Raw genomic sequence first — 16,206 nt, 5'->3', positions numbered from 1 at the left:
ATGGGTTCTGCATAATCTGACACCATAAGCAGATCTTAAGTTGATTGCATTTGCAAATTTGGGGCAGAGATTTTCTTTAAATATACATTATCCGGCAAAAAATCTAATCTAATCAACACAAATTGTTTTTGATCAATTATGCCACTAAACAGTGAGTGGCAATTGATAGGCATTGTAACAAAATAAAGACTCGAAAGAAAGGACATAACTGTATCATTCGAAATTATTAAACTTTTATTTGATATGACAGTTGCAATCAATGAATGACAATTTCCAACGTGTTTACTGCTTTACTGATCAGTTGTTACATGAGTTGTATGAGGAGATACAGCCAGAGAGCAAATAATACATCAGACTCTATAAAACCTACGTAACATCTGGCTCTGTGGGCTTTTAAGATAAAGTCATATACGCACATTCACAGGTAGAGTCAACAGATCGATGTTTTTTGCGCAATGAGACGGTGTGCAGGACCTACAAATACTAGCAGGACACCAAATTTGACTATCATGGAGAGGACTGCAAAGAAAGAAAGCCACTAAAAAGAATAGCATTTCTGTCTGATGTTATCAAGACAAGTTCAGCAGTGAGGTGACAGTAGATGCAACTCTAAAAAATAAGAAAAGAAAAGAAAAAAAAGATAATCCGTCAGAAAATCATTTTATAAAGATCATATCAAATAAATTTTACATTTGCAGCAGACCTTATTCTGCAAATATGCAAGTCGTTCGTCAGTGTTCAGTTTGTGCCAACCGTCTACAAAGTCAGACAAAGACCAGCAGGATTGTTTTTAGGAGAGGAGCAGCAGCCTGCACTAATTTCCTCAGGTGAGACACAGAGGGATTGCATTTCCAATACTCAAACTGTATTTTTTGTATTCCACCAATTTTGCTCAGCTTATGTTTTTTTGTCATATTGGAGCAATTCCTGATTAGTAAATACATCATTTAACAATATTGATATAACTACACTTTTATTCTGCTTTTTAATTATTTTTTTTATTCACATCAGATCTGAGATTGTCATCAACTCTGGGAAAGTGAACGATTCTACACACACAAGTGCTGCGCCTTTTAGTTTTAGCCACAGTCTTCAAGCTGTCCATTATACACAAGTGAGTGACAGGATACACATTCATACAGGAGAAGCTTTTCCTACAAATGCATCAGTTTTGTCTCTGGAGGGGTTTTTCATTTGTAGTGTGAGAAGAAGGCAAAATGAAGGACTGAGAAAAAACTAATGTCTGTTTCCTGTTTGCAGCAAATGGAAAGCCTCTCTCATGATTCCCTTGTCAGGAGGGCAGTCTCTGTGGTGACGGACAGCTCCAGTACTTTCTTGTCTCAGAGCACCCTGGCTCTAATAAACACTCTCACAGATTATTCAAAAGTTAGTTTTCACGTCATCATATCAAAAATAATGCAACTGACATAGCCTTGGCATAACATCAGTGCATTACAAATCTAAACTTTCTCTTGTCATGCCTGTTTATCAAAAAAATATGGCAGTGTGATGCTACTGATGAAAAAGAGTATGCTATATCCTCTCTGATTGTATGTTCTCCATCTGTTTTCCATAGTCTGTTGATACACTCAATATCCTGCAAAGAAGATATTTGGCTTCACTGGGAAAATTGACCCCAGCAGAGGAAGATTCCCTCCACCAGGTGATCATTGGTCAGCGAGCATCTGTAAGTCTATGTTGTCTTTTTATTAGAAAAACAATTGTTGTAAAACCCACACAAGTTTCAACTCCATTTGTAAAAATATGTACAATTACACTCATTTGCAGAGTGTCTTTACTGTGACAGGTTGGTGAAAATCTTGATGAATGCAAACGTTTTGAGACAACCTGGATAACTGCAGTCAATTTGTGCAAGATAGCAGCTGAAGCAGCTTACACCTCAGGTGAGAATTTAAAACATGAAAGAAAAGCTTGTAATGTCTAACCTAGAGTATAGTTTCTTCAACATATGAAATGCTGCATAATATAGACCTTGGTGTATAGTATGTCATGAAATTATGAAAAGTGGACTTTAATCTGACTTTTGAGCTTGGCTTAAGAAATGTTTTCATCTGTTTATCACCAGGAGCTGAGCAAGCCTCCATCTCAGTGAGGGCACTCCTGCAGGTGTCCCAATCACAGGTGGAGGAGGCACAAAAAAAATCAGCAGAAATGGAAAAGAAATTGGCAGAAACAAAAGCAGAGGAGATCCAAAGGATAGCAGAATATACTGCCTTTTTGGAGAACAGTGAGGAGCATGACATTCATGAGGCGTATCTCCGAGAGGACTGAGAGAAAAACTGAGATAAAACAGAGATAAAATATTTTAAAAAACTGTGGCGCTTGTGATTTTTGAAGTCTTATTTTCTTATCACATCTTCTCCTTATTGAGTTTGTAGGATGTTTACACATTTACATTTAGGCACAGACATAAGATTGTAATGGTTAATTAAATTACTCACCATCATTGTATCATTCTTGTTTTGTTAATTATTATTTAAGTATGTAAGTAATTAATGAATGTCATCTGCTTTCAGAACTTGTGGAGATAAAATCCCAATGTATATCTGTGGTTAAACTTTGACTCTCACATTATTCTGTATGTCTTGGTTTGTCAAAAACAAGGATGCTTGAGAAATAAATGTCATATTTCAATCATTTTCTTCCTGGGTGAAATTAATTGAAGATATTTAGATCTATTTAGCTATCTGTCTATCTAACTTCATAACGTGTTGAGGAGTAAAATCAACCATATTAAACAGTTCAAAAAGGTTTATTGAAGTGATTCACATTCCATATTCAGTTAATTGTCTAAAATGATTAGATTCACTCTTTCAAAGGGCGCGTCATTGTTTTTATTTCCTCTCAACAATCAAACAGTGTACCCATGTACAATGTCACAATGAGGTATTTTTTCATCAACATAATTTCTAGTCCTTTATACCTCATTTGAAACATATTGACAAAGACTCATTGCCTACTATGCCTACTATTGCCTAGTGACCAGCTGCAGAATCTGATGGAATTTTTGTGTTCTTAATAGAAAAATCAGTTGCCTCGTTTGTGTTGACGTGATTCAAATGAGTACTTTAAAGTGTTTAAGATCCTCTTACCTAGATTTTGCAGCCATGATTAAACCTTCTCAGCCCCATCTAGTGGTCACATTTTTCAATATATTTGTGCTGCCTCATAGGCAGTTTGAAGAGGGTCTTTCCTTGTTATATTTATTTAATTACAATATTCTACTCCTGCTGTAGAAACTTTGCAGATAATTCAAAAGTATTTTTCAATGACTGAAACTACCCATCCATTATTTACCGCTTATCCTACTTCGGGTTGTGGGGGATGCTGGAGCCCATCCCAACTGCCATTGGGCAAGAGGCAGGGTACGACCTGAACTGGTCGCCAGTCAATTGCAGGACCACATGTACAGACAGACATTTCACAAGTCACAAGTCACTCTCTCATTCATATATCTGGGCAATTTTCCAAATTAAACTGCATATTTTTGGACTGTGAGAGGAAACTTGAGATCCCAAAGGAAGCCCATACAGACACAGTGAAAAAATGCAAACTCCACACAGGAAGGTCCCTTCAGAGGCAGAAGCAGAAGCGCACTGTGCCACCGTGCTGCCCTGATTGAAACCAATGAGTTACAATTCCAGTAACTGGTTTAAATTACAAAATTACAAAAAAGTGAATTTGTTCACAATGCTCAACACATGATTTAGTTATGTTTAAATACTAATAATGTGTTGTGACTCAATTTATGTAGAGACTTAATTCATTGAAAATTCAAGGACTGAAAGAGGGTGTCTTTGTTAGTTGTCTCATTGTTGTATCCATACAGCTGATTTTGCATAATATTTATTTTGGCTTTAAACAAAAAGCAGAATCATTACTTATTAATCATAACCTTTCTTAAATAAGCACAATCACATCATATCAATTATATTTTTGTTAAGTAATATAACATGAACAACAGCAACAACAGCAACAACAACAAAACACCAATAATATATTTGTAGAATTAATATAATTATTAGTTTTTCATGCAAAATTATTCAAAGGATTTCCTCTTGTATAATGCGCAAAGAGCATAGTATTTCAATGCCTGGAGAAACATTTCATCTCTGATGCCGTAAATGAGAGGACTCAAGCATCTTGGTGCAAGAATAAATGTGACATAATTAAAGTAGCGGACATTAATGTACAGCATAAAATCAATCTGAAGCACTGCAGCTTCGATGAAGGGGCACCACATCTGGATGAGAGAAAGCAGCAGCTGAAAAATGTGAAGGAGTACCGTTCTCAGTCCTTTTCTTGTTGACTTTTTACTCTCTCCTGATGCAGCTCTGACAACTTTCACTATTTTGACATAGGAGAAGACAATAACGATGCCCATAAGCAAGAAGTAAAACTCACTTATGGCTGACCTTATATGTGCTTGCCACCTGTGTAGAATGAATATTTCCACACTGCATATTATGTCCTGAGTAAAGAGGCTGTAGGCAGCTGATGCAAAAAAGATGGACAGAACGATGACAACAGGTACCGAGCTGATGCTGTGAATCATGAGGATGCAATGCAAAGCTTTGCGTGTGGAGCACAGCTCACCATGCCTCAGGGGCAAGCAAATAGCTAGATAGCGCTCCACCGTCATCGCTGTCAAAGTAAGAGGTGTCACAAAGGTGTGCACAGACAAAACAACATACAAAATAAGACAAAACCAAATCTGAACAGTAAAACCAAAGTAACTTAAAATAAGCAAGATGTTTGTCATGAATAAGAACAGACAATCTGACAGTAGTGTGTTAGCAAATAAAATGTAGCGCATGGTTGTATAGAAATAATCTTTCATAAAAAACGTTGTAATCAGTAAAGTGTTGATACAGAGGAAAATTCCTATCAAAACCTGCACAAAAAGGAGTTTCCCATTTAAGGTTCGACTCAGGGAATCACCTGGAATTAGTGAATGATTTGCAGCCATATATTATTTGTTTAGAAAAAGATTATAAGCACCATTCATTCTGTCCTGGAGAGAGATAAAGCAATCAACACACTGTTAACATGTCTCACACTGCTTCATCATAGTCCAGAGTATTTGCTTAAGAAAGATTCATTTAGGCACAAGTTAAACTTAAAATTAAATAATCACAGCAAATGCACATGGTAGACTTTTCTTAACTGAAATAAGTAACACAAATCCAATAGAAAAATAATACATCAATCACCTGAAAACCAGATGACTCATGTCATGATTTACAGAACAAGATTGCTCTGTGTGCAATGTGGCCTTAACTAAGCTCTTCACAACATTCTGAGATTTTGCAGCGTGTCAAGAATTTATAGAGGCAACTGCGGCACAAAATACTGCAGCACATGAAAGTTTGCGCAGCGCCATGTTGTCTTTGTTACTCCACCTAAGTCATAGTTGCTATCAGTAACTGATATTAAGGGCAGACTGCGGCATATCATCCGCTCAGCAGAGAGGGTGATTGGCCGTAATCCACCTCCTCTACAGGACCTGCACACCTTTTCTTCCCATTATTGCCTCATCAATAATGCCCTTGTCCCCCACTGACACTGTCCCAACCCCTCTAATGCACTACCTTGCACTGCATTGCACAACTTGCCATTTTGCTCAACAAACCACGATCGCCCTGATCTTACTTTATTTTTCACTCATTTAACGCATACTGCATATTTTCTGTTTAGCACTGTCAACCAAAGCAAATTCCCTGTAGTGGCAAAATTACTTGGCGAATAAAACAATTCTGATTCTGATTCTGATTCCGATTACAGAAACATTTTCAATCAGGCAAGATGCTCTTTATTATTTTTTTCCTGCAAAATCAAAAGGAACACACATCTATACTTTAAGACAGTCTAGCACGCAACGGGGTGTGCTTATGCAAATTCACTTGGTTTTGTAATAAAATGTATTTATAATATATTTTGTAATATAAAAAATAAATACCACGAAAACCTGCTGTTCACTTTTTGAAACAAGGAAGCACCCCTGCATTCTCTTTGAAATGTCATCGTTTCCTGATGGGGCAGGAAGTTGTAACTCTTTATACTGTAGTATTTTAGTAAGGGAAAACACCTGGTTGACAGGAAAGTGTCCGTTTAATAAGTAATAGCTGTTGTTGGCCACAGTCATGCCATAAAAGCCTGCAATACAACTCTGTTCCTGCTCAATTCCAGGTGAAAAACACAGAATTCCTTGCACCCCAAACCATACCCTCAAAATTCCCAGCTACCCCAAGATCATACAGAAAACAAGCATCAACATAAACCCCAACATTCGTGGCTCACTACAATTCTTTCCTGTCCTTTCAAAGTAACACAGTTGGTGTATCTGATAAGAGGACACTTCACTTGTGCATCACCCATTTGTCTTACCCTCATACAGCTCACACATGAGTGTGAGACAAGCCGCGCATGATGTGAGTTCTATGAGTGGTCACCAAGTCTTGAACGCAAGTAAACCAGGTACGAAAGATGCAGCCTACTTTAATTTGAGTTACAAAATATAATGTAGCCCAAAACCCAGCTGGTATATTTCCATTTACTTCATTCGTTGATTCCAAGTTCTATTTATTTCTCTTCCTTTTCTGTCTTTTGGTATTTAAAGACATTTTGCTATGTTAAGACAGGAGATACTGGTACAGCAGATTTATTGCAGTCCAGTCATGTAATGCAAGAATGGCAATTTGGGGAATGTTCTGTCTTTTCATCACAATAAGTTAAAATAAGTTATAAGAAGAATAAGAATAAGAATAAGAACAACTTTATTAATCCCGAAGGAAATTGCAGTTATATATGTTAAAATAAGTTAAAATAAGTAACACCATCACTAACGTTGTAGATTTTACCCAAAACAATATCCTGGATAAAAAACAGTTTTCATCAATTTATAGATGGGTTGATGGGAGGAGGGAAATAAACATGCAATTAATAACATCAGTGAGCATCCTGAAGCTACCCAAGGACCCATAAAACACAATGGCAACACAATGAAAATCACATGTGAAAAATTGTGTAGGTGAAAATCAACCGACATTAGTGTTCTAGGGTTAAGCATGTGTCTGACAGTGCTGCTGCTCAGAAGCTATTGTGTTTGTTATCAAAAGGTCAGATTTTAAGTTTGTAACTTCAATGAACCTTCTCAGGACATTTTTTTCCGCTATGTCCATTTTTTTAGCACATGTTTTTTTTTTCGCAAATGATTGTTGACATTTGTTGACAATGATTGTTTGGGACAACTTCCCTAATGGTAGCTCTATGAAGTCATATTGTTGTCCATATGGATTTAGAACACTGATTCTAATGAGTGGATCATCCTGAAAGAAATTCCAGTGAAACTAATTAGTGGGTTATATTCATTAATTATTTAGTCAGTCTGTTGCTGATTTTGGATGTGAGCAAAACAGATGACATCATAGTTGAATAGTTGTTTGATAACAAATTGTGTGTATTCTTGTGTCTGCAATAATTCAGTGCTGATTGATGTGTCTTAATGTTTGTATCTTTTAAATATAATTTTTGACACAAAGTATTTTTTTGTAACAAGCAAGAAAATGACTTTGCTTTTTTGGTAACTCATCAAAACTATTCAAAGAGACTCAGAATAAGAAAATCATTTTTTGAATTAATTTATGTGTGAAGAAATGTTATCTACTCCAAACATGGAAGAAGTTGCCACATGGATATATGAAGAGTACAGATTTGAATTCCAGTCAAGAGCTTTTTGATCATGTAGCCCCAAGAGCAAGATCACCAGATACATTGTCTGGCCAATGTAAAACGTAATCTGCTGGATTGTGGTAACAAAGGCTCTGGAGGAGTCTGAAATACTCATACCAGCTTAACACCATTACATCTGTGTGCCACCTGAGAGATTCATAGAGGGGAGATTGCAGAACCCCCAATGAGAGATTGAGGTACTGAAAAAGTGGTCAGGGGACAGATGAGCAGTAGGTGGATATCTTTGATGGAATGTTAACCCAGTTCCATCAAACAATTAACAACTTGTTCAAAAGCTCTTATTACTCCTCTTTCCTATTCCTCTTCCAGGCTAAGGGGGCATGGGGATGTTGCTTTCATTAATTAATTCACCTACCTATCACAGGACAAGGAAAGTTACCACAATGAAATTGATTCTTAATCTAAAGTTTAGGGACGGAGTATCAGAACCAGAAAAAATCTTTATTTGTCCCTGAGGGGCAATTGGCGGCACATGGTGTAGCAGCATCAAATTGTTCAGTAGTTATCGTTATGAAGTTATATCTGAATGTGTCACAAAGCTCCAAAAGTCAGTATATGGTAAATTCAAAGAAGTGACATAAAATACTACCATACTATACAATGGCCACATAAAATACATTATTTGAGGCACAAATCAGTAATATCCAATCACTTAAAATGTGCTACAGGTCACTTGTACAAGGAAATATTTAGGCAATGACAGGTGGTTGAGAAAAGCATTAACTATGGTCATCAGCCATTTACCAAATAAATTAGAAAGAACAAACTCCTGCTCATTGATTTTGGTATGAGTTTATCAGAAAAAATCTATCTAGCAATTAAATTTCATGACATGATTTCTTCCCTTGTTACAGACTATGTCAAATTGTAGTAGTTGGGATCGTCATGTATTCACAATCATGAGAGAAAACCCAATTAACATAACAGCAATACACTGTGGCAATGAGGTGTGTTGTTGCCCTGCAGTTCTAGTCATCAGGTTCTGAAAGGATCAGTTTGAGTCTGGAGCCTCACCAAGGACCATTTTGGCAGTAGCGTCTTCCAGGGGCTGATGCTGCTGACCAAATAGCTCCCAGAATCACAGTAACAAAGTCTTCCATGGTGAGGGGATAATTCATGTCGACAAACTATCAGAGGGATGCATGGATTTTTTAAAGAATTATTGAAAATAATTTATTGAAAAGTAATATTAATTTTAAAGTCTCCCTTCCACATATTTAATTAAATTGTTATTAAGACATCATTTATTATTCAATGATATTTCAATTACACATTTATAAATGTTCAATACCTGGTATGGGTCAAGGTTTTTTTCCAGTAAACATGACTTACATGTAACATGACGTATGGTAACCATGACAAAAAGGAGGTGCAAAGCATTGCTCTCTTGTTCCCCCCATCTCCTCTATAAAAGTATTTTGCAGAAGAATTTCCTTTTCAGAACACCTTTTCAGACCAATGAGGGGTTGGTAAACTGAGAGTTCTATCTGATTCTTTTTGAGTGTGCATATGTTTTTTATCATTATTCTAGTCCAGTAAGATCTCAGGTGATGTACTCTGCTTGATGAGACATGTATCTACACTAGCACATACTTCAAATAATGCTGACGGTTTATGTATTAACCAATGGCATCTTAATTGCAGCTTCTTCTTCAGAACAAGTTCAGCTGTGGTATTGCCCACACTCCATCTATTTTAAACAAAACTACTGAGATAAATGGCTGAGAATAACTCACTAATAGGAGGTCAATCACTAAAGCTAACTTACAGGGTCATTTTAGTTGAGCTTTTTGTGGCTGTTTTCCTATCCATCAACACTTTGCTGATCATAGCGATTTTTAGTAAGGATTACTTCTACAAAAACATGCGCTACATTTTATTTGCTACTACATTGCTGGCTGATTGTACAACCTTAATATTGACAAATTTCTTGCTGATCATGATTTTTTCATGGTACACCATACCGATGTGGCTGTGCACTATTGTGGTTATTGCTTCAAGTGTGTGCAATTTTGTCACACCAGTTACTCTAACAACGATGGCTTTGGAGCGCTATGTGGCAATTTGTTTGCCACTGCGGCATGGAGAGCTATGCTCCACACGCAGAGCTTTGCACTGTATCCTCATTATTTACAGTATAAGTAGTGCACCTGTCACTGTAGTTCTCTCAATCTTTTTTGCATCTGCCACAAATTACTTCTATACACAAGACATAATGTGCAGAGAGGAGGTATTCATTGTTGATACTAGGCATAATTATTTCCGTTTTGCTGTGAATCAGTTCTACTTCTTGATCATGGGTCTAATCATTATGATCTCCTATATCAGAATTATGAAAGTGGCCAAAGCTGCATCAGGAGAGAATAAAAAATCATCATGGAAAGGACTCAAAACAGTTATTTTTCATGGTTTCCAGCTGCTCCTCTGTCTGATTCATCTATGGTGCCCCTTCATAGAATCTTCAGTACTTCAGATTGACTTGATTTTGTACATTAATGTCAGATACTTCAATTATATAACATTTATGCTTGCCCCAAGGTGTCTCAGTCCTCTTATTTATGGCCTTAGAGATGAAAAATTTTTTCTTGCCCTTAAATACTATGTTTCTTGTTCGAGAAAAAAAAACTTGGAGCTTTACAATTGAATAATAGGCAATAAAGTAACATTAGTTGTCGCATGTTGAAATGAATGTTTTCTCTTTGTGGTAAAATGTACGTTACAACTTTTCAACGTGTGATTCTATAACTGGACAATAATGCGATTCATTTGCTCTGATGGACACATTCTTTTACAAAAATTCCACTCTGCAGTCTCTGGTGTCTTTCTTTCCATCATTTGCCAGTTATAGATTATGCTGATTTAATATGTTATTTTCAATTACTTGGCAGATGAAAATAGTAGATGAAGATCAAATGCAAAACTCATGTCTCCTTTTCCAAGTCTTGTGTAATAAATGTATTATTTTCTAATGTACTGACTCTGTAAAGTCTCTTTTATGATGGATATTAATCTAAGGTTTGGTTGATGTTGAACTGAAGACAAAATTTGAACAATTTATTCATATAATGCCACCTTACAAAGACCTAATTCAAGCAAAAATCTGGTCACTATGAATTTGGTGATATTTAGTTTTTGTGCATTATCATTAATAAACATTATATTTATAAATCTGATATATTATTGAGATATGGATATGATTTCCAGGGCTGCAAGCCACCAAGTGTCAGGGGTATACTTTCTCATTCTCTCATGGAAAAACTGCTATCTCAACAGTGTATGGTCTTTGGTGCAAGATAATGGCCACTACTTCTTGGATTCAAAGCTATTTACTTTTATTTAGTTTTATTTGTTTTTGATCCACACAGATTAAACATTTTTGTCAAAATTGACTGGTATCTCTGAAGTTAAAGGTTGAGTACATTATGCAAAAGTGGTAATTATGTTGTTTTCTTCTAGGTCAAGTGATATGTAATGTAACGGTAGTTTATACCAGAATACATTTATCCCTTGCCACCCAAAATATTTTTTCTTAAACTTGAATACTGATGTATTAATACTTGACCATAAGAGGGCCACTCTAATTTGGAGATTGAATAGAATTCTGGATTTGCAGCAGTTCCGCTCTGTCATCACCTACTTCACACACGCTCCTACATACAGTACTTGCACAGGTACAGGAACAGGTAAACTAACCCCGGAGTATTCATAGTAAATGCAATTAAAATTAGATGATTTTTGCTACGTGTGACTGAATCAGGAACATGTATAGATTTGACTAAATGTGTATACTAATCGAATGAAGTGAATAACATATGCATGTTATTCTATAACTTACTTTTTCATGATGTTACTGCCACCAATATTTGTCCTACCTGACCAAAGATTATCATTCAGACATCAAAAGGGAATACTGTTCTGAAATATTGTCCTGTAATCTTTCACAGAGTAACCATAATGCAATAATGCTGATCCTCAGATTGTTCTCTGCATTCCTGTTAGTAGCATTAAACACCACTGAAACAAATTAAAGCAAACTTAATGGTATCCTTATTATTCATGATATCAACGCTGATGTTGAAGCTTATTGACTCAAGTTAGAAAAGTGTAAATTGAAGAATAGGGTGATAGTCAGGAGGTTGATTTTCTGTGGTGACCCCTAAAGAAAAAGACGAAAGGAAAAGGTTCTCTGACCTTCTCTCCAAAAAACATGTAACATGAGCTGTCCCTCTGATAGACTCATTCCTGATCCTATCCATCCGGGTCACTCCCAAAGAGAACCTTTGTATTTTCATCTCTGCGACCTCACAGGAGGCTCTGCCTCCTGTCTTTTTGTCATTGGAACTGGTTCTAGGCCAGTAACTGTTTCTAGTCCATTACCCTGCACCTGTTCTTCGGTCAAAATAAACTTTCTATTTTCAAACCCAGTTTTTCTTGGTGCGGAATCCTGTGTCTGCATGTGGGTCCACCTCCAAAATCTGTAACAGAATGACCCGGCTACCACATGGGCCCAGCAATGCTCCTTCCCCACAGACAGCCATCCTCAGGGGGCTGGACTCTGCACCTTACCCCTCAACGTCTGGGAAGATTTTTTTTTGGCCCACCTGCCAGTTGTCCCCCTCCCCTCTGCCCACCCAGATTTGGGTTTTCTTGTTTGGGGACATCAGGACCCATCCATCAAGGGGTGGTGTACTATCAAGATTGGGCTTGTAGCAGGCATGCATGATTTGGAGCACAAGAATTAAGTGGCATATGCAAGTGCTTAGTAATATAAAAGTTGACCTTTTTGTCTCCTCAGTCTGATAATTTATTTTTTACATCTCAGTCATGAAATGGCTAGTTCAGTGGCTAGCATTCCTGTGTCACAGCAAGGTTAACCTGTTTCATTGAGACTGGGGCCTCTAAGTAAAGAGCTTTCATGTTCTCATTGTGTCTGTCTACCAAAGTTCATATATGCAGTAGATTAATTTAAGACTCTAAATTGTCCATTAATGTGGACGATGTAGCAAATGGTATATATATGAAACCTATGAAAGACTGGGGACCTGTCCAGGTAAGACCTTGCCTCTTGTCAAATTGGCTCAGCATTTCTATTACCTGAGTGGCATAGACATTGAAATAATGGGTAATTATGAATCAAAATATTTAATATATTTTAATGTAAAAATCAAGAATTGTGTCTGCTTCAATAATGAATGCAGCCTCGGCGGCACTGGCTGGTATTTTGTTCCCCAAGCCACCCAGATAGACGACATCTTGTATGGACGAGGTAACCTGAAAGAGATCAGGGACTGCAAAGCAGTTGTGGGTGAGAGTGTCGCCAGACAGCATAGCATGCTGGTTTGTAAAATGACTCTGGTGACAAGGAAGATCAAGAGGACAAAGGCACAGCTGAAGCTGTGGTGGAAGCTGAAAAGGGAGGAGTGTTTTATGGTTTTCAGGGGAAAGTTGAGAAAGGCTCTGGGTGGTCGGGGAGAGCTTCTAGATGATTGCACAAAAACAGCTAGTGTTAACAGAGAGAGAGGTAGGAGGGTACTTGGTGTGTCATCTGGAAGGAAAGTAGATAAGGAGACTTGGTGATGGAATGAGGAAGTGCAGGAGTATAAACAGAGAAAGCGGTTAGCAAAGAAGAAGTGGGATACTGAGAGGACTGAAGACAACAGACAGGAGTCCAGGGGGATACAATGTAATGTAAAGATAGAGGTAGCAAAGGCAAAACAAAGGGTGTACGATGACCTGTATGCCCGGTTGGATAATAAGGAGGGAGAGAAGGATCTATACAGGTTGGCGAAACAGAGAGATAATGAGGTGGTAATGGTTGGTTAAGGATAGCGGGAAATGTATTGACAGACTGCTCGAAGAGCGGTGGAAAGATGGAGAGAGTACTTTGAAGAGCTGATGAATGTGGAAAATGAAAGAGAGGCAAGGGTAGAAGGCATGACTATTGTAGACCACAAAGTAGCACAAATTAGTAAAAGTGACGGGAAGGCATTAAAGAGGATGAAGAGTGGAAAGGCAGTTGGTCCTTATTATATACTTGTGGATGTGTGGAAGTGTCTAGGAGAGGCAGCGGTAGAGTTTCTGACTAGTTTATTCAACAGGATCTTAGAGAATGAGAAGATGCCTGAAGATTGGAGGCAAAGTGTGATGGTGCCCATTTTTAAGAATAAGTGGGATGTGCTGAATTGTGGCAACTATAGAGGGATAAAGTTGATGAGCCATACGATGAAGTTATGGAAGAGAGTTGTGGAAACTAGACTGAGAGCTGAAGTAAGGATTGCTGCAGACGCTGCACCGATCCGCCTGTCAATCTCCTGCTCCATCCTTCCCTCACTTGTAAACAAGACCCAGAGATACTTGAACTCCTCCACTTGGAGCAAGACCTCTGGGCATTCCAATCATATCCGGTTGAGCACCTTGGTCTCAGATTTGGTTGTGCTGATCCTCATTCACTTTACATTCAGCTACGAACTGTTCCAGTGAGAGCTGGAGATCATGGCCTGATGAAGCCAACAGAACCACATCATCTGCAAAATGGAAAGACTCGATCTCCTGGCCGCCAAACCAGATCCCCTTGTTGCCCTGGCTGCGTCTAGAAATTCTGTCCATGAGAGTTATGAACAGAATTGGTGAAGAAGCACTGCTTCCCCATCCTGTGCCGCTGGATGGTGGATCAGAATCTCCTTGACGGCCACCAGAAGTCATTCTCCATGGTCTCCCCAAATTCCTCCCACGCCCGAAGCCGCATGCCGCTTGTAAGCTGCCCCCAGAGCCTCACATGCCAGAAAGGCCCAATAGGACTCCATCTTCAGTTTGATGGCATCCCTCACCGCTGGAGTACACCAGCAGGTAGAGGGTTGCCGCCCCGACAGGTGCAGAGCCGCCTTCCAGTCGCTGCTCTACTCTCTCATCTCGACAATGGAAGCATGGAACATGGCCCATTCAGACTCAATGTCCTTTGCCTCCCTCGGGACGTGGTTGTAGCTCTTCTAGAGGTGGTAGTTGAAACCCCCTCTGACAGGGGACTCTGCTAGACGTTCCCAACGGATCCTCACGTTACGTTTGGGTCTGCCAGGTCTGACCGCCATTCTCCGCCACTATCGGGGCCAGCTCATCACCAGGTGGTGATCGGTTGACAGCTCCACGCCTCTCTTCACTCCAGGACATGTGGCCGCAGGTTTGATGATACGACCACAAGTTTGATCAAAGAACTGTTGCCTAAGTAGTGTTGGTGCCAAGTGCACATATGGACACCTTTATGTGTTTGTTATGGACAATCAAAGACAAGAACAGAAGTCCAATAGCAAAACACTGCTCGGGTTCAGATCAGGGAGGCCGTTCCTCCCAATCATTGCCCTTCCAAGTCGCACTGTCATTGCCCACTTGAGCGTTGAAGTGTCACAGTAAAATGAAGGAGTCCCCAGTAGGAGCGTTATCTAGCAGCCTGTCTAGGGACCCCATGAAGGGTGGGTAAATTGAGCGGTTGTTGGGTGTATAGCCACAAAAAACAGTCAGAACCTGTCCCCCCACCTGAAGGCGGAGGGAGGCTACCCTCTCTTCCTCCGGGTTGAACCCCAATGTGCAGGCGTCGAAACAGGGAGCAATCAAAATGGCACGCGTATCTGGCACCTCCCACTAGGGGCAACTCCAGAATAAAAAAAAAAAAATCCAGCCCCTCTCAAGAGATGAGTCCAACTATATCGAGTTGGAATCCCAGCCTTGCACACCAGGTTGGGCACCTTCTCCCCCAGGGAGGTGACATTCCATGTTCCAAGAGCCTCCTTCTGCAGCCAAGGATCAGACCGCTGAGGTCCCTGGCTCTGGCTACCGCTCAGATCACACTACTTCCAACCCCCTAAGCCCTTCTTGTGGGTGGTAAGTCCAGGGGAAGAAGGATCCATGTTGCTCCTCCAGGCTGTGCCCAGCTGAGCCCCATGAGTAGACCCCGCCACCAGGTGCTTGCCACTGTACCCGGTGCTCGGGCCTGGCTAAAGGGGGTGGGGGGGTGACCCGTGTCCGGGAAAAAAGAAAAACTGGTTCCAATGATTGTCTTCTTCATGGGAGGTCTTCTGAACCACACTTAGTCTGGTCCCTCACCTGAGACCTGTTTGCCTTTGGTGACCCTTCCAGGGGCGTAAAGCCCCCCAACATCATAGCTCCTAGGATCAGTGGGACATGCAAACCCCTCCACCACGGTCGGGTGGCAGCAGAGGGGGTGCTATTATGCAGCACCAGCGAACAAGAGCATTTGCTACCTCTAATCAGACAAACACAATGACATAGGGTACCAAAGTGAATTAGAATATTAACGTTACCCTCAAACACTAAGTGCATTTGTAACTGTGATAACTAATCAGACAATTCACATCTATTCTAACTCGTTTAATAGGAATCCTTCTTGTCAGTAAGCTAAATGTTAATCTCCCTGCTAGCAAG

The 16,206-nt window shown here is 39.3% G+C and overlaps 2 protein-coding genes and 1 pseudogene across 2 annotated transcripts; 2 read left to right on the top strand and 1 right to left on the bottom strand.

Moving 5' to 3' along the window:
• The first annotated feature begins 435 nt into the window (after positions 1-435).
• On the top strand, positions 436-2,658 carry LOC147224242 (diablo IAP-binding mitochondrial protein-like). The gene is made up of 6 exons (XM_086164892.1): positions 436-827; positions 1,012-1,114; positions 1,261-1,386; positions 1,577-1,687; positions 1,808-1,904; positions 2,087-2,658. The coding sequence occupies exons 1-6, from the start codon at positions 718-720 to the stop codon at positions 2,290-2,292; spliced, it is 753 nt and encodes a 250-aa protein (XP_086021018.1). The 5' UTR covers positions 436-717; the 3' UTR covers positions 2,293-2,658.
• A 1,402-nt stretch (positions 2,659-4,060) lies between these two features.
• LOC147224241 (odorant receptor 131-2-like) lies at positions 4,061-4,990 on the bottom strand. Its single transcript, XM_086164976.1, has one exon. It carries the CDS (start codon positions 4,988-4,990, stop codon positions 4,061-4,063), a length of 930 nt encoding a protein of 309 aa, XP_086021102.1.
• A 4,500-nt stretch (positions 4,991-9,490) lies between these two features.
• LOC147224240 (odorant receptor 131-2 pseudogene) lies at positions 9,491-10,417 on the top strand (annotated as a pseudogene).
• Positions 10,418-16,206: the final 5,789 nt, after the last annotated feature.

Source organism: Fistularia commersonii, chromosome 18, assembly GCF_037954325.1.
Source record: "Fistularia commersonii isolate RoL2024-O1a breed Wild chromosome 18, RoL_Fcom_v1.0, whole genome shotgun sequence".
Classification (NCBI taxonomy): Eukaryota; Metazoa; Chordata; class Actinopteri; order Syngnathiformes; family Fistulariidae; genus Fistularia; species Fistularia commersonii.
This window is presented reverse-complemented; position numbering and strand designations above follow the sequence as displayed.

Excerpts from the sequence above, each read along its gene's own strand:
- LOC147224242 (XM_086164892.1), top strand. The coding sequence starts at position 718 with ATGCAAGTCGTTCGTCAGTGTTCAGTTTGTGCCAACCGTCTACAAAGT. Across the intron at positions 828-1,011 it reads GCCTGCACTAATTTCCTCAG|ATCTGAGATTGTCATCAACT; the intron begins GTGAGACACAGA and ends TATTCACATCAG. Across the intron at positions 1,115-1,260 it reads AAGCTGTCCATTATACACAA|CAAATGGAAAGCCTCTCTCA; the intron begins GTGAGTGACAGG and ends TCCTGTTTGCAG.
- LOC147224241 (XM_086164976.1), bottom strand. The coding sequence starts at position 4,990 with ATGGCTGCAAATCATTCACTAATTCCAGGTGATTCCCTGAGTCGAACC.